A 24132-nucleotide genomic window follows, 5' to 3' on the forward strand; every position below is an offset into this window, starting at 1 on the left:
GGAGACTGGATATTGTTAATTCAGGTGCTTATGACATACCTGACCCTCTAAAGATGACTAAAGCTAAAACAATTCAGTAATAAAAATGACATATTTTCTTTTCTTCCAACAGCTACTTCTTGCACCTCACAAATTTGCACAGTGAGATTAGACCATTTTGTTTTAATTGTTTTGGTTTCCCTCCAGACTCTCTATTTAGAAGATTATTTTTAAAATTTCAAAGAAAGTTTTTCTCTCTTCTAAAAGTGTTGATAAAGGTCATTGGACAGTAAAAAAAAATTTTATTCACAGGTCTCATTGAGCATAGCAGCCCATCTGTGTAGACAGGCATAATGGTTCATAGTACAATAGTGTAAATCAATGTTTGAAGCTATTATTCCCTAATAATACAAATGTGTCCACATGTTATAGTATGGCATTCTGGAGAAAAAGATAGTTGTTCTAAATAACAAATAAGGTTTAATTACTATAGTATTTCATATAGGTATGAGCATGAGAGTAGCATCTGGTTTGGATGTTCAGGTCTTTGTTTGCTGTCGGTGATGATCTGAGGGGTGGGGAACTTATTGCGCTTTTGTGAAAGTGCTGATTCAACCACTGATTGATTTTTCTCCTCTTTCCCCACCCCCATCTTTGTCTTACAGTTCTGGTGTAACACAGCAGCTTTCCATAGCTATCAATGGTTTTCTGAGTTCTGCTTACCGTTGTATCTTGTGTCCCATACCAATTCTAAAGTGGCTTTTCCAGGTAAGACTATGCTATTCATGCAGTTATAGTCTGTCTAGGTATAATGTTCTTCCTGGAAGCCAGTTGTAGCAGGAATAATCAGAACAAGTTTGTGAATCTGTTGCATTAGGTTAACAGCTTTTGAATAAAAAAAAAATCATCTTTCTTTCTGCGTTCTGATTTGTTCTCCAATCTGAAATACTTTGATTGTCACTTAGGGGCAAGACACTAGGGATAACTTTTCTTCACACCTCAGTGACTGCAAAGCTATACATCTCTGTCCATTCTCATACGTGTTACTTGCATTTCAAAAGGGCACAGTACATGCTAGGTGAGAAGAGATTTCAGGATATAATAATGTGGGCCAAATCACAAGCAGATGTTAATCTTATTTCCTTCCACCCTTAACAACAACAACCCCGAAACATGCTGCAGTATGCAAAAGTACCATTTCTACATATATCACCTTGTAAATCATCAGAGGTACCCAAATTATCAGGTAATTTTCATTTGGAAAAGGTCGACATGCACTATGGCTCAGGAAAAAGTCTGGACCCATTCTCATAGGAATCGTGGTGGCTGTCTGCTTTCTAGATGTCTGTGTCCAGGTTCAAAGCCCCAGGAATTTACACGCCAACAGTTCTGTTACTCACAAAAACACCCTTCTCCAATCTCCATTTTATTATTTACCACTTTCTAACTGTGTCTGAAACAAAAAAAGAAAGCTGGACTGCCTGTGAAATTGCAGCTGGGGTCTGTTGACTGGCTTTCTGCTTTTGCTGAAAGGGAAACATTTTGCTCCTACATGTCCTTCCTTCCAGCCAGTAAAAAATTGCCTTCCACCCCTTCTGTGAGCCCTGGTGTTCCTCCAACAAGGAGGAAGTATGAGCCAATTCAGCTCATTTACAGAGCAGGAAACTGTCCAGCACTTGGGGGAGAAAAAGAAGGGGTTTTTGCTGGGGGAGTGAAGTTCCCCAGGAAATCTGAACTGTACTTCATAATCATGTTTTTGTAGTTAAGAGTTCACTGTTTTGGTTTAGTATTGCATATGTGCAACTTGCCCATGTCTGGAAAAGGTTATAGTTAACTCTGACCCTGCTCCCGATCAAGGAGTTCAATTTGCTCACAGATGCAAATGAGTTCCAAGGGGATACATGATACTTTCCATTCTCTTAACCCTCAGTACCTTCTTACACACCAACAGATTCAACGTGGGGTTACAGCATTCTGATATTGCAAATAATTAATTTTAAACTATTCATAGCATCTGTGCACTGCTTGAAATAATAAATATTCATAATATTCTGTTATCCTTGGTGTATCTTGCTTTAGAGGCTTTGGGGTCTGGGTTTGTTGGTTTTTTTTTTTTCCTGCTACTGTTTCTTTATTTTACCAAAAAGTCGGTTTATTTCTTTCTTTTAATCAAACGAAAACTGATGCCATCGTGCAACTTGGTGTTTGACACGTAGCTGCTTTTCTCTCCACAGATGATGTCTGTTCATCCTGACTATTCTGTTTCCACCCAGATTTTAGACAGGTTGATGGAGATAACACTAAAAAATGGTGAGTATTTGAAGGATGGAAAACTGACCACCTGAGTGAAGGCATTTCCCTTCCGTTAAGTATAGAAAGGTATTGGGGAGGAGGTAAAAGGCACTGGTTCTGTTCTGTGATTCTGGCATTAATTTAGGCTCTTCTGTTACTTAATGTAGTGCACAAATGCTAGGAGTTGGTCTTCACTGAGTGTGTGCAAGCTGTACCACAGGATGTGGTCCTGGCATGTATTTGCAAAGCAGTGCGTCCGGTACAGAGCCTTTTAAACCCACTTCTGTTGTTTCACAAATATAATTGACCTGAAGAGGAGCCCAGTCTGCTCAAAGGTTTATTCTCCTTTCCATCTTCTACTTTGGAAGATGCAGACATTCATTTCATAGCTTAAGGACTACAAGATGTTCTTCACATAGTCATACCCAGTATGTAGCACTGCATAGTTTACTTTCCAGATAAGTGGCTAAAGTGAAAAAAAATCATACACCTGCACAAAACCACTTTCAAGGATCTGCTTCAGCCCACACTGCTGCTCGTGTCTTGTGTATTTTACCTTCTTTCATCTGTACTCTCAAATACGTTTCCAGTACAAGTTCCTTTGTATGTTCTCCATGTCTTCACTTTATTCAGATCCATCAAAAGTCACCGATTCATTTAAACCTGCCAGTTAACATTGTTAAAGTAATGTGGTTCTCTTGAAATACTTGCTCAGGTCTGTCCAAATTGCACCCCATATTTTGAATCTTGTTTGAAATCAGACTGTGAGCTGATACAAGAGGGAATGTAGCCTCCTTTATTTTGTGATTTGCTGGTGTTAGGCTTGATTCTGAATGAGCAGTTCAAGCTGATGAATGAGCATTCAAAGAATTAAGGCTGGGAGAGATCCCAGCAGATCTCTGACCTTGGGGCAGGATCAAATAGGCTACAGTTGCTCCTGGAAAGTTGTCTAACCACTTTAAAATTGTCAACTGTGGAGTCTTTAAGCCATTCTGAAACATTCTGTTCTAGTGCTTAACCAAGGATGCATCTTTTTTGTTGGTGGTGGGTTTTTTACTGATTTGAACACTGAGATCTGAACATACAGTGTCTTGAGTGTTGTGTTCCATTATATTCGTTTTTTTCCTTACAAACTTAGCTCTAAGACATAAAATTGACCCAATTCAGAATTCTAGTGACTTCTGTCATTGTTTGGAAAACCCTGCATCTAGTTTGATGTTACCTTGTTAGTGTCCTGTAGAGAATCCTCTGTACAGTTTGCAGACTTTCAGGTACAAGTTGTCATACAAATCAGCTCTTTTTGCAATAACCATTGTTTCTTATTTCTCTCAAATAAGGGAATTCCATCGTTTTAGCACTTCTGTTCTAGAAACCTTGCCTGTTTTGAAATCTTATTTAGCTCCACTTCCAGTCCCACTATGATAACGCCCTCTTATCTATACCTACGCGGAATGGTAACTTACATATTCTCTTAAAAGTAAATATTGCCTCCTTGCTTATTCTGCTGTTTGAGATGAAATGAGCTGTGAGGGAACATGGGTGGAACTTTAAAGTAATTGACCTGTTACGTGGGCAAGATATTTCTCTAGTGTAAAAGACTGTTAGACTACTTCATCCCCCTCCACCGTTCAGTGTACCAGCTCTTCTGAGATGAAAGCTGGTAGAATTGATGCAGAGTGATGAGCTTATTTGTTTCCCTTAAAAGGAACTAATTCTAAGAACTAAATTTAAAACTAATCCATTCCATGTCTTTTACTTGTAGCTTCCATCAGTGATGAACAGTCTAAACCATGGATTCCTTCACTAGCTGATGTGTCAGCTGTTTTTGTCAATATGGGTGTTGCGTTTAGATCTCTCTTTCCATTGCAGCATCTTCAGCCCAACTTTAACGAGTGTGATATTTTGTAAGTGTTTTCCTTTTGATATTTATTGCTTAGATCCTGTGAAAGCAAGCCTTGTGCTTAGAATGTAGAATCAGAAGGGTCTCCTTTATTTCCCCTCCCTTCCATCAAGGCATACTCTTCTTTAAATTCTCAGCTCAGGTCTTAATAAGAGTAAGTAAGCCAGAACTTCAAACAATGCCTGCTAGGTAAGGATTCAGCAAACCAGAGCGTTGTCCTTTGTCATGCACCTTCCTAATGGAGGTTTACAAGAATTGTTGCCTAAATAGCTGGGCAGAATTGTAAGTAGTTGGTTACAAGTTGAGATAGATGTGTGTGCTCTGTAACTGAGGATTGTTTTGATTTGAAGGCATTTTGAAACGCAGGGTGTTTTGGTGTTGTTTTTTTTTCTTCAGTTTGATGCAAATAAGCCTTTGTGGGCTTTGAAATTGTTGATTTATTGTTCAGATCAGTGTCTCTTTTATTAGAAATCAGATGCAAGAAACAGTGAGTAAACAGCAGCCAAGAGGAGACCTAACGTCTGCCAGTCCAGCCTTCTCCAGTCTACCAGAAAACAATTTAATTAATGTGATTAAGGTGAGAAAACTGCAGTTAGTGTGGGAAGGGTTTTTGTGGGGTGGAGGAAGAGTTGCTTTTGGTTTGTCTTTTAGCAAAAACCCTGATGTCTTACTCTAGTCCTGGGCATGTTTTGTGAGTAGGGGGTTTCGGCTTCACGTTCAGCAGAGATTATTGCAGGCTTGTTGCAAACTTTAGAGTTTCCTGACTTCCATTGGCTTCGCTCACAACTGCACAGTTCTGCTGCTTCCCTTTTCCAGCTGTGGCACTTATCAAATGTCTCTGCTCCCTTATGTAGAAGGAACTATCCATTTCTGTGTTCCAGGGGAAATGGGAAGGGGAGTTGATGTTGGGTGGTATGTTCCATGCTGCCTCGGTGTGTTAGTGCAGCTCCTGGAGGTACGCGATCAGTCCCTGTGCAGCACAAGGTGAATGAGGTGGGAGCTCATGGAGGGCAGGTGGGGCCGCGACTGTGACTCTCCTGTGGAAGTGAGCTGTTAGATCCATGCGCTGTGTCCCGTGAGACCACAGGCTGAATGAGTGCCAGTCACACTTCACAGGCTAGTTCTCCATGATTAAAGGTTGTATGGTGAAAATCCTGACTCTGTAACTGATTTTGGAGTTCCTCGTGGAAATATCTGAATCCTCCTAGCATCATTTCTTCAGAGGTTTGTAACTGTAAAATCACTTAGTTCAAGAGAAAGCACTTGGAGCATCTCTGCTAGAGCCAGAATGCACCTATCTTGATTAATTTGTGTTCTCGTTTACACACACATCCTATATTGTAAGTAATCCATGTGATAATACTTGAGTGGGGAAGAATCTCTTGGATTTACGTTTTTCAGCATTGCTTGTGTATTTAGAAAGTCTGTCAGTCTTTCATTCAGTTAGATGAGGATTATCTGTGCAGTGGAGAAATATCTTTCCTACTCCTGTAATGTCTGGGGAATATTGCCATTGTTTAGAAGATGAGCCTCCAGCAGGTATTTAAAAAAAAAAACAACCAAACCCAAACAAAACAAATGTGCAGGTACTGGGCAATGGGGAGATGTTAGTACAAAAGTGTTGTAAGAACAATGTGTCATTTGAGGTGCATCTTAACATGAGGGTGGAAAAATGTAAGTTCTTGTCATACTTCCAAATAAGCTAAACCAATTTCAGATTTTAATGCTTCTTATTTCTTTAAAAGTTTCTAGGTTTCTGTACAACAGTAATTCAAGGTGGATACACTGATCAAGAAATATTGCTGCTGCTTCTGTTGCTCTTTAAAATGAGCTTGGAGAAACAGTTAAAGCAAATTCCTTTGGTAGATTTTCAGTGCCTTTTCACAAAGCTTCTGATGAGTATAAAAGACTGGGATGCAAAGGTAACTTCATAAATTTTATTTTATTAATTTATGAAACTACATTTGAATATGAATTAATTTTCAAGGAAATTATGTTTTGAAGTTTTCATTTTTTCTTGACATATCAGAAAAATACTGCTTGAAAATGTAATATGAACAAATTGGGAGCTTTGGATTTGTGTGAAACTTGGGAGGTGGGTGGGTATACTGGAAGGGGTTTTGCCACATGACATTCTGCTTGCCTGTCCTCTTCTGCAACGGGGCTGTTGTATTGAACTTAATCTTACACTTACCAAAATAGCTGTATGTTTAAAATGGCACTCTCAAATAATGCACTAAGCTGATAAAATGTCATTAAAAGCAATCTGATCTCAACTACCCTTCTGTAAAATAGTATTTAGCAGACTTAACTACAGGCGCAATACAGAAATCTCTTTATGCACCTCATCTCTTATTAGTTTAATTCCTTTTAACATCTATGCATTGTGTGTTTCTAGGGAGTAGATGTGTACTCCTTTGCAAATAAAACAAATGCCCACCATATCCATCATTCTTCAGTATCGGGATTGTTGTTGTTCTTTTACAGATGCCTGAGCTCTGCCTGGCAGCAAGCGAACTCTCCAGTCATCACCATAATCTCCTGTGGCTTGTTCAGCTGGTGCCTAGCTGGATAATACGTGGACGGTAATGACACTGTAATGTCAGAGATACGTGGTATCATTGACAGATAAATTATCTGTCAATGATACAAATAAATTATCTGCATAAACTGAAAGTCTGATAAATGCAGTAGGTGTTACACAATGCTTTAAAAAAAAGTATTTGGGTGTTACAGATAGAATCATAGAATTATTTAGGTTGGAAAAGACCTTTAAGATCATCAAGTCCAACCGTTAACCGAACCCTGCCATCCCACCACTAAACCATGGCCCTAAGCACCTCATCTACCCGTCTTTTATATACCTCCAGGGATGGGGGCTTGACCAGTTCCCTGGGCAGCCCATTCCAGTGCCTGACAGCCCTTTCTGTAAACAAGTTTTATTGTGTGTGTATATATAGCTTCTTGATCACCTTTGCTGTGAAAAAGGGTTATTTTTACATTTTATGTGTAGTTTCTGGGCTGTGGACTTCCTGGTACCATATAGTAAAGAAAGACTTAACAAATTCAGATTCTGAATCCATCACCTACTCTAATTCTTGTCTGAATGACCAAAAATTATAATATGACCAAAATATAATATGACAAAAATATAATATAATAAAAATGACCAAAAATAAATTTTCTTTGGGTGATTCATGTCTGGTTTTAAGTGTCAATCTGTTATGAGTTCTGTATATTTGAAATGTGTAAAATACAATGTTTCTGAGCAAGGAGAGTGCATTGGGTCCTCAATTTCAGGCTTGGAGGCAAGCATCTAGTGGTGTTTACTTGTGCATAAGAAAAAGCTGCAATGAGATACGGTAGTTATATTTTACTAGCCTCTTTACTAGTTTAATAGCACCTATATTCAGAAAATCCAATTTAATAGTTGTAGGCAGGTTTATGTCTAGGGAAGCCATGCATAGCCTCATATACTTTGTAGGAACAAAGTGTGGATTTAAGAAATTCTCTGGGAAATAACTTTTTAAATTGTTTTTCAGGGAAGTAAGAAGACGTCTTAGCCTGGTGATAATTTCAAAGCTTCTTAATAAAACACATACAGAAATACCTGATGACAGTGACAAGCAGGTACTGCATATGTGTTTTGTGTGTATAATTTGAAAGTTTAGAAAACATGTATGTCTGTTTATTTTATATCTTAATACTGTAAGCCTGTTTTCTAGAACCTTGCCAAATGACCAATTAGTAAGTTTTAGTTTAGATTAGTATTAGGAGATATTTGCACCTGTGTATAACTTGCGTGTTCTGCAGCTTGTAAGTGCAGTATTGTTTATGTGCCTAAACGTTGATTTTGGACATCGGAAAGAGGTCTACGCTTCTTTCAGTCTTCCCTTTGTGTTCATGTAGAGTCACTCTTTGTTTCCATAGGGCTGATCTTCTATTGAGACAACATACAAATGCTTTAGTTTGTGAACAGTCGAAAATTATACAAAGCATGAAAACTTCCATTTCAATTAAAAATCCCTTTTATGTTCTTGTCTTAATGGACAAATAGTATTGCAGTGGCACTTGGTTTCCAGTTTACTGTGGCCAGTAAACCAGTCCAATTTGTTACCGTTTGTATCTGTAGATGTCTCTTCTGCATCAGTTTCTGGTGTACATGAAACCATCAAATCTACTAAAGAAGATGAGAGGAGGACTGGAGCAGCAGAATGCCAATGGAGACCACCTTCATACAGAACTAGAACAGGAGGTGTATACTGATAGTGCTTTTTTGCATCTGCCTTTTTATGCATCTTCTACAATTTTAAGAATGTTTATTTTAATTTCTGTTAACTGAGGACAGTTCTGTACATTGAACTGTATGTACACTATTTTGTTGCTGTTCATCTGTATAATTAAAATATTACTCGTGTTCAATTTTTATTATAGTCATGGAGGAAGGAAAGAAGTAGCATGTGATGGAGGAAGCTGTATTAGGCTGTTTTACAAATAGGGAGATTGTCAGATTTTCACAATGGCTAAGTCACATGGATGTCTTGAGTCCTGTCTTGTAATGAGAGGACCATCCTCCCTCCCTTCTGATGTAATCAGTGGAAACTGTTTGATGCTGAGCCAGACCTTCACGTGCAGGCTTCAAAAAGAGATTTATTAATCTTCTATGAATCTCTTCTCATAAACAAATATTAGAAAGATTTAGTATTCAGTTTTTGGGTGGATGGAAATAAAAGTTTGGTTATTTGAACCTATTATGGAATCCCTTAGCAAGTATTAGGATCTGGATGTAGATAATGAGGAAAATAAAGCCAACTGCTGAATTTCATTTTCAGTAACTAAAATGACAGTAAGTTTTGTAGGTTACTTAGGTAACTTAAAACAGTGTAATACTGTTTTAAAATGTTTCCAATATATGAATGTACTGTTTCAAATTAGTTATTTACGCAATTGTGTAGGCATACTTGTCCATTGATCTGACTGTTGGAGGAGTCATTCCGGAAAGCAAAGATAGTGCTGTATCTAGATGTGAAGGGTTAAGATTGTGCTTTGACTGCTAAAGCTCTTTTGATTTCTCTCCAGGCATACTACCTAATCTACATCCTCCTTCACCTAGTCAGTGAAGCTAGTTTCTTTGATGTTGTAAATTCTAATCAAAGGGTAAGTAACTTCAGTGACTAGATCTTTAGATTTTAAAAGACTATTTATCATGCATACTTGGTCTACTTTGGTAAAAGCTATTATGTGATAGAGGATTACCACGGGATAATAGCACTGGGGGAAGCTGTTCTGGGACGAAGTAAATGCAGAGGAGCTTTCTCTGCCCTTACTGCAGAGAAAGAAATCTCTTCTGCATTTCTGCAGATGGAACAACCTGAAAATATAAGGCTGTGGATCAGCAGACATTTATTTTGTTAAATTTTTTCAGAAAGTAACTGGAGATTAACTCAACACAGAAATTCTAAGAAATCCAATGATCCTATGAACTTTTGAAGTAGGGTTGAAGTTTTTCAGTCTGGAAGAAAACCACATTGAAAACATCCAGTAAAAGATATTCAAATGCATCCCTGTTTTCTGTGCTGGAGTGCAGCCAATGCAGCAAGTGAAAGCTGTGACTGCATCTCTTCTGTTTTCTCTAGTGATAGTTCCTTTGTGCCATGTGATGTGAACATCTGTTAAGTAATACCTTCTGCTTAGCCTTTCAGTAATCCTGTTCAGATTTCTGTGATCATTTGCTGTGAGTTGCTTGCTGCAAGGTGTTTGTCTACGTCTTCTGCCCCATGGAATCATTCTTGGCTTTTAAGAAATCTGTTGTACAAACTCTTTGAGAGGGTAAAACAGTAATGTTTGGTTACATTTCAGGGCTTAAGTGTCTTTGTTTCCTACTCGATGCAAAAAAGATAATCACAGTGCAATCTGAAACAAAATCATCTTTGGTAAAGAAAATTCCATTGTGATGATCTTTTGAGGTTTGTTTTTTACAACAGCCTTCCTGAAGATTTATGGAGAACTTGATCTTTTATTTTTTTTTTAATGTCTCTGTATTATACATTATAATGTATTATACAATTTATGTATTATTTATTATAGAAAGAGTCTATTATTCACTGATTTGTTAGCCATGAAGTGGCAAGAGGGGTGTGGCTGAATGTTGTGCAGGCTAGACTTTGCATAAAATCAATACAACTATTTCATTTCTGATCCTCTTCCGGTTAGATGGGGTAAATTGTCATGGTCTTGAGATGCCAGCAAATGTTTCTAAGTAGAATTTCAGCACGCCTCACCTGTTCTGCAGAGCAGAGCCTCTTGGCAGCTGTTCATTGAGGGATTGAAAAAAGGAATTTTATGAAGAAATTCACAGAATGCAAAAGGAGCTCTTGGCTCTTGGGAGCCATTATCAACAGATTATGAAGTTGCAAAAGTGCTTTATTAAAGTAATCAGAAATTTAGAGAGAAATAAAAGATCAGTGCATGAACCTTGGATACGTTTTACCTGCTCAGCCAATTCCTACAAAAGAAAATGACCTGAGGTTATTTTTCTGTTGTAACTTCAGAACTTTTTTTCACTGATAACTGATCTGAATGGCACTGCGCCTGCTACTTTGGGGACAGAAAGGATTTACAAATTAGCTAGTAGGAACTTTAAAATTTGTTATGTATAGCTCTGCTATACTTTGAAACTATTTTTTAAAGCTCTTAGACCTGGTTTACTGGTTGTATACCAGCAACTGATAGAGGATTTTGTGATCTTGTTTTCTTTCTTTTCCCCCTTCCTTACTGTACATTTCTGAGAAAAATTCAAACTGAAGCATATAATTTTTAAATTGAAATAGTATTTGAAGAAAGCTTTTTGTTTTGACATGGAGGATTTTAAATAGCTGTACACTTCTGTCTTTATTTAGCAACACCTACTGAAGCTTTGTGGTGCCTTAGATAAGCACATAAAATGTGATATTAGAGAAGATGCACGGCTGTTTTATCGAACTAAGGTAAGACACGTAAGCTGGGGGTTTTTTGTTTGGTTTAGGGTGGGTTTTGGTGTTCTTGATGTGTGTTGTTCCCTCATACCAGCCCTGGAAATGCTAAGAGTTTCCTCATGGATTTTTTTTTTTTTTCTGGCATCTGTCTGCATCATGCTTTTGCATGTACATAAATATGTCTATTTTAATGCACTGGGAATACTCTTTTTGCTAACAACAGGACTTCTGTTTAACAACTGTAAAATGTGAACTTGTCTTCCTTTTAGCTGGGCATTTCAACTCTTAGACCCACAGAGTTGTTCCGTTTCTTTTCCTGGCAGTCACTGATAGTTGACTCTACTTTTAAGAGCAGAGGCTACATGCAGGGCAGGATACAGAGGACTAACAAACTAGCCTATCTTGCATCTGTCTCCTTCATTTTCCAATTAATGAGTTAGTTAAATATGTGGGTTTAAGCCAACAGTGTATGTGGTGTAGCATCAAGCTTGGATAATTGCCTTCCATTTGCTTTGTGGCGTGAGGCTTACTATTGAGTCCTAATTTTGTGACTGTTGTGCTTTGCATGCTGCAATAGCAAGCCAAATCAGATCAGTGATAAAGTGACTGACCTCAACTTTGAAAAGCCTTGGCTTCTTCAGCTTTGTGTCAAGTATTTGCAGCTGTGTGCATCCTTACCTCTCAAGAAGACTTTTTTTTTATTCAGCCAGCTTAGTAGAGCATGGATTCTTTTAAGAAGTTAATTACTCTTGCCTTGGATTTTTGTATCTTGGGTTGCTTTCACTTTTGTAGCTATTGCCCTTGTAATGAGAGGGGGAAAATCTTCTTCTCTTTCCCCATCACTTCATTTGCATAACCGTACAGTAACTTCCAGAGGATGCCGCTGTGCTGAGCTTTAACACAGCATATGAAGCAACTCTCAGTTCTCAATGGCTTAGGTTAAACACCTGCTTGTGTCTGACTATGAAAAAGCAGTTTTATTTATAAGGAATTCATTTCAGAAGCAGGCAGTGCTGGGTAGTTGCCTTTTGTGATTGCAGTTGCAGGCACCTTCTCTAGGTACAGTCAGACTTGTGTGAGGAACCCAATTCACCCGAAGGATGAGGTGGGTGTTTGGAGGCCAGAGGCTCGTGTGCTGATTCCAAACACATGGGGAGTCATGCGCCTGTAATGTGTTTGTGTGGAGTACATGATTTTGAATTCAGAGTCCCAAATTACAGGGATCTCATTGGACTCGAGGCAGTGATACTTTGTGCCAGCTGTAAAACTGTTCCTTCCCAGTAAACCTTGGGTGTTGGGTTATCTGGGGTTTTACGGGTTTGGTGCCAGGGGGGAGACGGGGTATGATTTTGGCTTTTTTAACATAAATTGCTAAACTAATCAATGTGAATTTGCAGGTAAAAGACTTAGTTGCTAGAATATATGGCAAATGGCAAGATATGATACAAACCACTCGGCCTACTCAGGTACCGTAATGAAACCTTTTTATCTCTTCCCATGTTGCATTTAACTCATATTTTAGCATTTGAAAATAGCGTATTCTTTTAAAGAGGTTTTTTCTTCATAAATGGCATGGCTGTGGAATACACTTAGATGTATTAGACTAGATTTTAATTCTTACTTTGCTGGCTTCGATAAAACCAAGATTTCATCTTTATCCTTAAGAGTGCTGCTTTTGTAAATGGCTTGGGTAATACATTAAAATGCTAGTACTGAAGCAAGTCACAGGGCCTGTCTCTGATTATAGTTACTAGCAGACGTTTTGAAAAGGACGTTGGGGCGGGAATGCAGCGATGCGCTTCCTGCGGTGGTCTGGCAGCGTGCGACTTCGAGACTACTTGAGTCCAAAGCTTTATCCACGCATGTTTAATGGCCATGGATAACTCCTCCCCTTTGAATGTGTCAAATTTCATGCAGTGATTAGGAAAAGCCTTACAGGGTAAAAGTGTGCAGTAGTAAATAAGGTCATGATTAGTCCATCATTAATATTTGCCTTCATGATACCTAGCTGGCCTTGGTGGAATACATAGATCATTTCTACTGATACCCAGAGTTCAGAGCTGTTTCTTCTAGTCTAGGGTTGTAAGGTTTACTTCTGTACTGTGATCAGACCAACTGTTTAAGTCCTGCCTTGGAAAAGCTTAGCTTTCCAGTAATGTATCACTTACATAAAATTTAAGTTATACATATATGCTTAGTATCGATTTTGGTTAAAAATGGGGTCGTCAACCATTTGTCTCTAAAGACTATTAATCGCTCCCAGCAAAGTGCAAAAGAGACAAAATCTGTAGTGTGTGTGTGTGACATTTCTTTTATGGAGGGGGAAGGGAATTGGACAGTAACACATGGCTGCAGCAGCTACTTAGCACTTGGTGGAAGATGATAATGATGCTGCTCTTTCAGAGATCTTTGGAGTTGATTCGTGTATAGGGAAACTAACAAGCGTTTCAGAATAAAATTCCAGGGACTTGCAACACATTGTGGTGATCTCAAGCTAAGCACTTGCCTACTCTACTCTTTACTTCTATCATTGACTTGTTTACTCTTTTGGTTTTACTCTTTAGGGAAAACTGCATGACTTCTGGGAGCCAGATTAATGAAACCTTGCCTAGTTCAGGGAAAACTCTGAAACCAAGGAAAAGGTAGAATGAATGGAGCTTCACCTTGGCTGGAACAGAAGAAATTGGTCACCTGAGTTAGAACTTGAGTGTGATTCAGGAAATTACTAGAAACACAAGGATCTAATTTGATTAACATAGCTTTTACTACAAATACACTACTTCTGAAAAATTGGAGTGGGTAAACTGAAAAAAAAACCCTCCAGCTATTTCTATAACCCTGTCTGAATTGGCTAGAAATATTTTATCATATTGAAAGCTGAGGGAAGTTTTCTCATTTCCATTGTGACAACCGTATGTGTAGTTTTCTTGCCAGCACACACCTTGCAAACATCGTTTTAGGATGACTGGGAAAAAACTGCCCCGTGACACGGAATGTGAGTTCAGAAACAGTATTAGACCTCCCCTGATGTGAGCGGGTGAGGAAGTGATTCAGAACTGGGCTGAATAACAGAATTGCTTGCACGTGTTAACCTGCAAAGCAGAATTGTTACCACCCTCCAGCGTCTCTAAAAATACAAAATACAGCAGTTGCGTGTGAACAAGTGACTGCTCTAGTGTTCACTTGAGGGTTGAAACAGCTTAAGAGTGGCTGTGCCCAAACAAGTTAAGCGAATGCTTTTTCTGCCCTGTGGTTGTGTTTTATCAAATAAAACAGAATTTGTTATTATAGCGATGCGTTAATTTTAACTTAACTTCCCCATCTTCAGACCTTAATTTATTTATGCAGTGAATGTGGCTGCACCGGAAGTAATTCTGTAAGAGCAAGTTATAAATGAGAGCTTATTACACCAGTAGTATCGTTGTGCTGCTTTTTAAGAAACAAACGTCTATGTTTGTCATCTGGCTTCCGCACTTTCTCTAAAGGGAGAGAAAATACTATTCCTAGAATATCAGCCCACTGGAGATTTGAGGAGATGAGCATTTGGCCACACATGTAAAAAACCGTGAAAGCCATATGAGGTCTGAATTCCTCTGTGTGGAGTCCCGCCGCACGCGCAGAGCTCCGAGAGCTGTTGGTGAAATCATCAAAGGAAGATGCGATCTCCTTTTGCGCTTTCTGTGCAAATGCCATCGTTTGAATCTCACGCTGTGGTTTGTCTGTAGGTCATGTGTATATATGAAGAGAAAGCTGAGGTATTGTGTAGAAGCACCAACTGAGACTCCCCTAACGAGTGGGATTTTTAATAATATAAACGTGTGGTTTATAATACTGTTTCCTTTTAATTCTTGTGCATTACCCTGTCTGATCTTACATGACAAATTCCCTACAACTTTCCAAGATAAGAATGTAAAATAAGGCTAAAAAAAAAAAAAGAAATCCTCAAACCTTTCAAATTTGTGTATTACATATAACGGAAGTGCTATGGAATGGACATGTCTTATAGGGAAGGCATTTCATTTGCAAATTCATATTAAATGTTTTGTCTTTCACTTCAAGTGTTAGAGAGTTAGCCTAAGACTGCAGCATCTCTGTGCACTTCACAGGATAATCAGCTTATCTTTGTTCAAACAGAAGGTACGCTTGTGGCATTGGGGGGGTGGGGGGGGTGCGGGGAGGAGAAAATCCTTTTTTTTTTGTTTTTTAATCTCAACATGTTATTTAAGAATTGGAAGAATCTACCTCAAAGGGTATCTTTGTTTTGTAATAGAATTGCTTTAGGCTAAAAAAAAAATCGTGGTGTTACGTAGGTATGGCAGCGCCTGTCTTTGGTAGTGTTTCAGCCTTCCCTCTGGTAGCAGTTGCTTACTCTGTTGAATATTTTGTATGTAATTTTACTAATGTTTATATTTTTCCTCACTAATGCTGTATAAAGTTTAAAACAATTGCAGAATATGTTTACTGTATGTAATGTGTATATATTTTCTTACCATGTTCAGCTGAAGTTGCTGTCCTGTATATTTTGGAGAAGGAAAGGGGAGGGGTTTCGATGAACAGCTTTTGTACTGCAGTTCAAAGCACACTGAAACTGCTGGCTTTTTTTTTTTTTTTCCCCAGATGAAATAACCACTTTGATATTTACTTTTATTTAATAGAGCAATGAGAAAAAACAAGACATGCTTTTCTAATTAAATGTCCCTACACAAGCGGGGCACACTTCAGCTCTGTTTCACAAACGGCTGCGGGTCCTATTCCTGTCTTAGGGCACGGGCTGTAGTTCTCGGGCTCGCAGCTGGTCAGCTTACTATAAATGGAGGTGGTCTTGAAGTAATTCTTGGCTCAGCCAGTCCTGTGTTTTCATGCTTAATGCCTGCGTATACGTTCTGGCATTTTCCCTTTCTCTTCTCCTCCCGTGCTGTCTGGACTTTTCTTCCATCTGTTTTGTAGCCGAGTAGTAATTCCCCAGTTGCTTAAGTCTCGACGTGGGCTGAATTGGAGCTCATCAGGATCCGTACAGAGACGCTGCCCAAGCATCCCGAAGGGGCTGCTGAGCCGAGCGCTGCTTCAGGACTCCTGGAAACAAACCGGCAAACCTGCTGCCCCTGTGTTGTGCTGACTCATTTACTGGCCCCCAGCCAGAAGTTACATGCGTTGGGAAAGGCTGTTTGCACAGTAAATGTCTTAACTGCTTCGGTTGTCTTCAGATAAGCGTTTTGCACTGAGATTTATCTGTTGATATTATGTGGGCTGTATTAAGAGCCGTGTTATCTCATTTCATGTGAAATTAGGTGCACTTTATTGCAGTAATCGCAGGCAAAAAATTAAAGGCTAACTATAAAATATAAATCTGTGGCTCTTTCCCTTTTTTTTTTTTTTTTTTTTTTCTCCCAAAAAGCCTCTGTATGGCTTAAAAAAAAATAAACCCAAGCCTTCTGGCTTTAAGGTGAAGAAACCTGCCAGCGACACTATTTGTACATCTGATAGTCTCCCTGCTCCTGTTGTGGAGCTTGGTAATGGATGGGGATTTCGGGAGTGATTAATGGCCTGCAGGTAGCTCTGGCTGAAGGTCAGTAGGACACGCACGCTCTGATGGCGGTGGCCGCAGGAGCGCTCTGAACTCCCCAGCGCGGAGAACTGAGCTGAGAGCATCTTCGGGAAAAGCAGATGCGTGGGGCAAAGAGGTGAGGTGCGCCGTCAGCACCGGTGGAGCAGCTGGTGAGATTGTGCCGTCACAGGATTTCGGAGGTAGCCTTTCAGTGCGGAAAAAGACCTTTTTAGTAATGAGGGATGGATGCTGCAGTGGTAATTCTCCGAGCGCAGACAAGCCGGGCCTGGCTCCGTCAGACGTGGCCGTGCTCAGCATCCTCTGGCTGTCGGCTCTGGGTCTTCAGGGCTGGCCTGGCCCTGCAGCGGGCACCAGGCACGTGGGCTGCCAGGCTGCGCTGCCTCTCGGAGATTCAGGCAAGCCCTCCTAGGTAGTTGGGTTACAGAGAGGATTCTGCTGCGGACCCCATCCCTCGCAGGAATAGTTCTAGTGCTGTGGTATTAGCACTGGTCTTGTACGTTTGGTTTGCTTCTTTCCCCGGAGAACTGTACGTATAGCACAGCGTGGCTTGGGTTTGTGTTTTGTTGTTGTGGGTTTGGGTTTGGGTTTTAGCTTCCACTGCCTTTTGGCGTTCACGTGGCTGACTTTTCCACTGGAAGGAGCAAATCAGAAAGGGTGCTGTGGGAGGTGACCCTCCTAATTCTTCTGGGGACTTGCTCCTCGGGCTTACGAGCTCTTGAGAAACCGCTGCTTGCCCAAAGTTCCCCAGTGGCAAACACCCCGCTGTCCCAGGGGGTGCCACTTTTGGCACTGGCACATCAGAGCTTGTTCCGGCATCCCAAAAAAGAGAAAAGGCTCCTGGGACCGGCTGGGCACCCTGTGGGGAGCCAGCCTGGAGAGCAGAGGCGAGGCTGGACGAGCTTGCAGGAGCCTCGGCAGCCGCTGTGGGAGCTGCCCGGAGAGGTCAGGCAATCATGAGTGGATTTGGCTCATTCCTTGTGGTTTAAGTTATCAGAACACTCTTCGTGACGTTCAAATTGCTGTTTTCCCATCTTCCCCTGGGGCTGCGAAATACCTTGATGTTTCGGCGTGTGGATGTTTTGCCAGCTTTTCTGGAGGGGCCCCTTCTTATCTAGTGTTGAAAAGGGCTTTCAGAGCCAGGGGACCGGCGTGGGCTGCTGATGGGGAGGATCAGCAGGAGAAAGTAAATTCCTTGAGGGGCTTCTCCTTGCGGAGGTGCTTTTAGTTTTGCCTGACTGCCACTTTTTTCAGCCAGCGCTGCTTTGCCTTTGCAGTAAGGAATTTGAAAGGGAATATTTTATCTGGTATCAGAAGTAGGGCTGGGTGGTGAGAGAGGAAAGACATCCACATCTTCTGTCGCATTATTTTGGTCTGGGTGCTGAAAGCTGGTCCCCGTACTTCCAGGCTGCTGGTTAAGATGTATTTTTAGGTGACTTTCAAGCAGCATTTGGATGCGTGGTAGTCTTTAATGCCTCCCCATCTTGGCATGGTGAGGTGCTGCTGGTGTTTCAGCTTCCCAGCCACCTCCCAGTTCCCCGCAGGGAGGTCGCAGGGAAGGAGATGGAAACTCTGGAATTGTTCCCTTCATCGTCATCAAGGCGTCCCTGCCATCAGCCTGGGGGGAGCCCTAAAGCTTTTCAAGGCAGGTTTGGCCAGTGTGGTGTGTAGGGGGGAGTGCTCCTGGCTGCAGGGTTCGGGGCCGCTTTCGCACGCCCTTCTCCCAGTGCTTCCCTTCGGCTTCACGTTCAGTGCTGCAGCTGCCAGAAGCTGGGCAAGCGATGCTCCTTCCCTCTTGCAGAGAAAAGCAGAAAGGGTAAACAGATTTTTGCTGCTTTAGTGCTACGGGGCAAGCGTCCTGCTGCACCTGAGCAGCGAGTGCCGCGAGCTGGGGCTCAGCTTGCAGGCTCCTTGGCTTTGCCTCTGAGTCTCGGGCTTGCTTTTCTCAAAGTCTGCTTGGAGATGGAAGTTGAGGCGCTCGGAGCTCAGGAAGGAGCAGGGGGTCCTTTTCCTCTCCGGGCTGACCACTAGGTTGTGGTTGGAATAAAAATAATAGCTTAAAACTGCCAGGCTCGGCAGCGAGGAGAGGATGGCTAGGCATTAAGTTCCGTGCTTTATTCATGCTGCAGGCTTTTATGAAGGCAGTGTAAATCACGCAGGGCGGGTGTGGGCTCCTCGGATGGCATCATTCAGGCTCTCGGTCACATTGATCTGCATGCTGGAAACTGAACCCATCCCCTTCACCCTAACCCAAGCTGCGGGGAGAGGCCTGGCAGATGAGGATGCCGAGACGCTGCACCGCATATAAGCTCCTCTCTGCATTTGTGGAGCGCTGCCTGCTTCCCCTGTGTACTAACCTATTTTATTTTTTTTCGGTATTTTGGGCTCCAGCATTGTTATGGTAAGGTTTGCACAGTGCAACGTGTTTTTCCCTCCAGTTGATTTTCTCTTATTAGCCCATTTTTCCTCTTGCCCTCATTCTGTTTTTCCCCACAGTACGCGAATGCCGTTTGCTGAGAAACTGTGTCAGCCCTCCTCGTAATTAAGAGTCTGGCAGGAGCCAGCGCGACAGTCATTTTGGAGATGACGCTTCCAGTTTGGAGCTGACAGTAAGCTGGGGTGCTGCGGCAGGGGCTCGGTGCTGGGGACGAGGGATGTTCTCCGGCTGAGCGGGGCAGGGGGACCCACAAGGAGCCCGGCGCAGGAGGAGTGAGTACCCTGGGTACGTTTCAGCTGGGGAATTTAAACTGCCTGCGTTCTCTTGAAAAACAGCTCCAGGAATGGTTAAATTCTGGATTATATCACAGGTTTTGCCCTTTGGGAGGGAATCTGCATGTGTGCGTATAGGACAGGAACAAATTGCAGTGGCCCTAAGTCGGCTGGGTCTCTCCAGCTCAGAAACAGTTGTCATGTTGGAAGGTAAGATGGAGAATTTGACCGTCGGCAGGGGCTCGGTGCTGGGGACGAGGGGATGTTCTCCGGCTGAGCGGGGCAGGGGGACCCACAAGGAGCCCGGCGCAGGAGGAGTGAGTACCCTGGGTACGTTTCAGCTGGGGAATTTAAACTGCCTGCGTTCTCTTGAAAAACAGCTCCAGGAATGGTTAAATTCTGGATTATACCACAGGTTTTGCCCTTTGGGAGGGAATCTGCATGTGTGCGTATAGGACAGGAACAAATTGCAGTGGCCCTAAGTCGGCTGGGTCTCTCCAGCTCAGAAACAGTTGTCATGTTGGAAGGTAAGATGGAGAATTTGACCGTCAAATGGCCTAAAAAAGGTAAATGGAGAGGAGTTATTCAATGGCGCTCTGTAATTTGGCTTCAGCCTCCGTAGTTCTTTTATTAGCAGGAAGGCTCAAAGCAAACAAAAGGAGACAGGGGCTGGGGATCTGCTTGCCTCAGGATGTGGATGCTAAAAGCTTAGAGGTTCAAAGAGCATTTCGCGGCAGAAAAATCCATCGGGGTCCATGAAATCAAAGCGGCCGTGCCCAGCTGAGAAAGCTTCAGGCTGCTGGTGCCTGGAGCGTGAGAGTGAGCGTGCTGGGGAGGTACCCCGGGCGGCCATCCTGCTCCTGTACCCCCTGCAAGGCGCTGGGGTTGGGGTCCAGCACGGTGGGCTCCCAGTATGCTTTACATGAACGGCTGAGGGATTTCATACCGTGCCTTCTCGCAGTTTCCAGACCGTCGGTCGTGTCCACGGTTGTGTCTCTCCTTCCTCTCCTGAGACAGGAGCTGCTGTTGAAGGTGCTGCCAGCCCAGCGAGGTCTCTGGGATCAAATGCCTTGCGTGGCTGAAGAAAACCCAGTGGCTTTTTTTGATCTTTTTAATGACACTGCAAGGGAGACCAGGAGAACAAGTCGTGTGGTTCAGGAGCTGCAGCAAGACACAAATAACACCCAACTAGCCACACGCCGAAGCTGACCTCCTTCCACTCCCCTCCCACCCCATCCATAGATGTTTTCAGCCAGTGGCAAAGTAAAAATAAGGGCATATGAGATTTAAAAAAAAAAACAAACCACCAAACCTTCCTATGTGGTATTTTCAGAACAGAATTCGGCATGTTCCCTCTCTCGTTGCTGTGTCGGATTTGCCTCTTGGGGGCAACCTCACCCTGCTCCAGCTGGGAGCGTGGCTTCTGCCACTGCAAAAAGGGAGCTCAGGTGCTGGGGAAGGGATGAGCCACTGCCCATCCCTCCCTGCCTTTTCGTTATCAGATCATTTTTGGCAATCGAGGTCATCATTTGCTGAAAGGATTTAAGGAAAGCCGCCGAGCTGGACTATTTGTGGCTTTTCAGAAATGATGTGATCGGTTCTTGAAGGTCCCTTTTCCAGGCTTGGAGTCCTTTGAAGTTTTTTCTGCCCTGCCATCCTTCGTCCTTTGCAGTGAGGAGGGTAGCAAGGAGGGACATGTGTTTTGCAGCTCTGGTTTAATGGGTAGCACATAAATCTCTGCGAGGAAGATTTACAGTGATCTCTCTGCCTTTCTTTTGCCCGGGATCCCTTGGACTATCACTAAGCCTATCAGCCCTGCGGTTGCTCTGACTGGTATATGGGGGAAATAGCAAACTTATTGCTCCAGCTCCGTTTTAACCTCCATTCCTGAGCAGGCGGCTCAAACCCCGTCCATAAATAACCATTTGCATTTATTTAAAGGGCGTTGAGGTGTACGGTGGAATAAAGGAAGCATTATTCATGCTTCGTGCTGTGGTTCCTAATGGTACCTCACGCGCTGATATGACCTACAAAGCTTGTTGTTTCGTGCCTGCAGTGCTCTGATGTTCTTCTTACCCCGAGGGTCAGAAATGACAAGAATAAACGATCATGATGGGTGTCTTGCAAATCGCCGCTCCCTCGCCTTGGAAGTGTCCTTGCAAGGGAGCAGCTCGGTGACGTTGCTGGCGCAGGCGGAGGGGGAGGCACCGTGCTTGTCCGGCCAACGGGGCGGCCTTCACCCGAGATACGAGGGCAGATCCATTTATCTGTGTTCCCGCTTCAGCTTCTCCCCAAAGCGCAGGGATGGAGCTGGGGCCGGGTGGTGGGGTTGGCCCAAGCCCAACACACACGGGAACCCCCTGGGAAAACACAGGCAGGGGAGGCTGGAGCGAGCAGGGTTAACCACGGACCCTGGAGCTTTAGGGGGCAGCCAAAAGAGGGGTGCAGGCCTCTGCAGCCTGTTTGTGCCCGATGAAGGACTGAGTCAGCCCTGCTGGGAGAGCAGCTCCTGGCTCCAGCCAGCCTGGGCGCTCGGACGGCAGCGACCGCGCAGCTCATTAACCCAGCCCTCTGGCACTCGCTCTGCTGGCTTTGACACTGTCCTTAATAGCTCCCTCTTCTTGTCTCCTTTCTTTTTCTTTTTTTAATAAAGGTAAATTAGCTATATGGATATGCAGGAACATGAATCAAAGGGATTCAGCTGACTCTTGAACGTACCATTTGTGCAGAGATGTGCTAAAGCACCAGGATGCGACGGATGCAGCCCCCTTGGAAAAACCTGAGGGCAGAAACTGCTTGTAAGGCATCTCACTGTAGCTTCCCCAAATCTTATTACGTAGCGGGGGGGGGGGCAGATATATCAAGCTTTGGAATACATTAACTCAGCTGAACAGTACAGGGAGAAGGTACTAGCAAGAAGCAAATCAATTCCTGAAGGCCACAAAGAAATTTCACTGCATTGGAGATGGAGAGCAAGGTTGGCCTCGCTTAGAAGAGTAATGTTTCACCTGAAATATTTAACACTGGGCATTTGAAATGCTCTGTGTATCTAAAGAGTGCACCAAAAATCTCTGGAACCTTGGGCCTATGCAATGCTTTCAATAGGGTAACCCAGAAGTTTGCGGAAGGGTAAGAAGCAGGGGAAGGGTAAGACTCTGGCCTCCATCACAGGGAAGCAAAAATTACCATGTCATGAATGCTGGGCTGCGTTTGGGACGTGTGCTGATAGATCTGTTGTTAGGAGGGAGATGTTTCCATGGCAAAACCATCATCCTAAATGGCACTGTATCTCAGCAGAGATGCGGTGGTGGCCCCAGGGACCATCATCCCAGTCCATTCCGAGCATTCTTCTGGAAGAGGCGGGAGTCGGGGGATCAGGGCAGCTTGCAGTGATGCTCCCCGCACCGTGCCACTGCCATGGCGGCAGGGCTCTGCCGGGGAGGCTGTCAGCTCAGCGTTTTTCAGTCCTTTCCAACTTTAAAAGAAAACTACAACAAAAGGCGAGCTTGAAATAGCTCATTTTATCTCAGCAGACAAATAACTTGCTTTTGCGCATCATTGTCACTCAGGCTAAATTACTTTTAGATGTTTTTAATGACTGGGTAACATTTTTCAGCTGCTCATTCTGCGGCACCCTGCTGGGGGAGAGTCCATCTGTAAAGACCAAGGACTCTGATATGGTGGTAGTTCTTCCTGACATGCGTTTGGCTTTATTATTTGACATGTGATTCCTTGCGGTAGAGATGTTTTCAGCTAAATTTACAGCTAAAAGCTCTTTTCTTTGCATAAGGGGATCTGTTTCCAAATGGAGCTGGGAGACTGGCTATGCGTGGAGCAGCGGGAGGTCAGGGATGTAGAGGAGAAACTCTGGGAGATTGAAGGTGATGGTCCAAATCCTATCTGCGCTAAGGTTGACATTACCATAGGGCTGGAGGGATTTTATCCCGTCATTTGTTACCCCTACCTTTCATTTCACTTGCAATGCACGGCACGGAGAGCTGTGACTTGCAAAATGATCCCAACGGGGACACCGCTTGCGACACCAGCCGTGCCGGTCTCCCAAATCCCTCTTTCCGAGGCAGGCACAGCTTTCGCATTCGTTCCCGAAAGGCAGCTTTTAAGCCACTCGCCTTCGCCATCTCCGGGTTTTGCAGCGCTTCTAGGAGATGTATTTTTAAATCCGAGCTCATAAATTTTGGAAGCTCCTCTCCTTCCCCCACCCCCTCGCCCCTATCAAAGTGTCAGAGCCGAAGAAAAACCACGAGAGTGATGGATGCGCCCGGCTCTGCTTGCCAGCGCTCTGCCTGTGCGTGGGGGGTTATTTACTGTGCTGCTGGGGCTGCTGCTTCTTCTTCGGTGGTGGCGGCGATGGCAGCGTTGGGGTTGGGTGCCTGGGAGGGAGCTGCCCAGGGGTCGGCCCAGCCTCGGGCTGGGGAGAGGTCGCTTGGGCACAGGGGCTCAGACGGCCAAAAGGTGAAGCCATGGGGACGTGGATCCTGGCTGGTGGCTCGGCCCAGAGGATGGGTGCTGGGGGCTGTTACATCCTCCTGGTTTTAGCTTGGGGGAGGTGCAGGTTATCTCACCCCACAGAGCTGCTCTTAAAAGCCACCGGTGTCACCCCAGCCCCCATGTATCCCCGGGGCTGTGTGTTGCTGCCGTTGGCAGTGTGTGCCAGGGACCAGACCTGCCATGCTGGGGAAAACCCATGGGGCTGC

General features: G+C 43.3%; 1 protein-coding gene across 3 annotated transcripts in view; it reads left to right on the forward strand.

Moving 5' to 3' along the window:
- Positions 1 to 15288, forward strand: part of SLF2 (SMC5-SMC6 complex localization factor 2) — a 34527-nt gene extending 19239 nt beyond the window's left edge. For 2 of the 3 annotated variants that reach the window (XM_035893656.1, XM_035893654.1), the window contains exons 9-18: positions 645 to 747; positions 2214 to 2289; positions 4034 to 4175; positions 4640 to 4748; positions 5917 to 6093; positions 6659 to 6756; positions 7714 to 7801; positions 8304 to 8426; positions 9251 to 9328; positions 11071 to 12420. In XM_035893656.1, the coding sequence (XP_035749549.1) occupies positions 645 to 747; positions 2214 to 2289; positions 4034 to 4175; positions 4640 to 4748; positions 5917 to 6093; positions 6659 to 6756; positions 7714 to 7801; positions 8304 to 8426; positions 9251 to 9328; positions 11071 to 11397 (1321 nt within the window). In that variant the 3' untranslated portion in view covers positions 11398 to 12420. Of the gene's footprint in view, positions 1 to 644; positions 748 to 2213; positions 2290 to 4033; positions 4176 to 4639; positions 4749 to 5916; positions 6094 to 6658; positions 6757 to 7713; positions 7802 to 8303; positions 8427 to 9250; positions 9329 to 11070; positions 12421 to 12542; positions 12612 to 13709 lie in introns of those variants that run through there. The other variant, XM_035893655.1, reaches the window with a different exon arrangement.
- Positions 15289 to 24132: the final 8844 nt, after the last annotated feature.

Source organism: Egretta garzetta, unplaced genomic scaffold (assembly GCF_000687185.1).
Source record: "Egretta garzetta isolate BGI_Z169 unplaced genomic scaffold, ASM68718v1 scaffold135, whole genome shotgun sequence".
NCBI classification, from domain to species: Eukaryota; Metazoa; Chordata; class Aves; order Pelecaniformes; family Ardeidae; genus Egretta; species Egretta garzetta.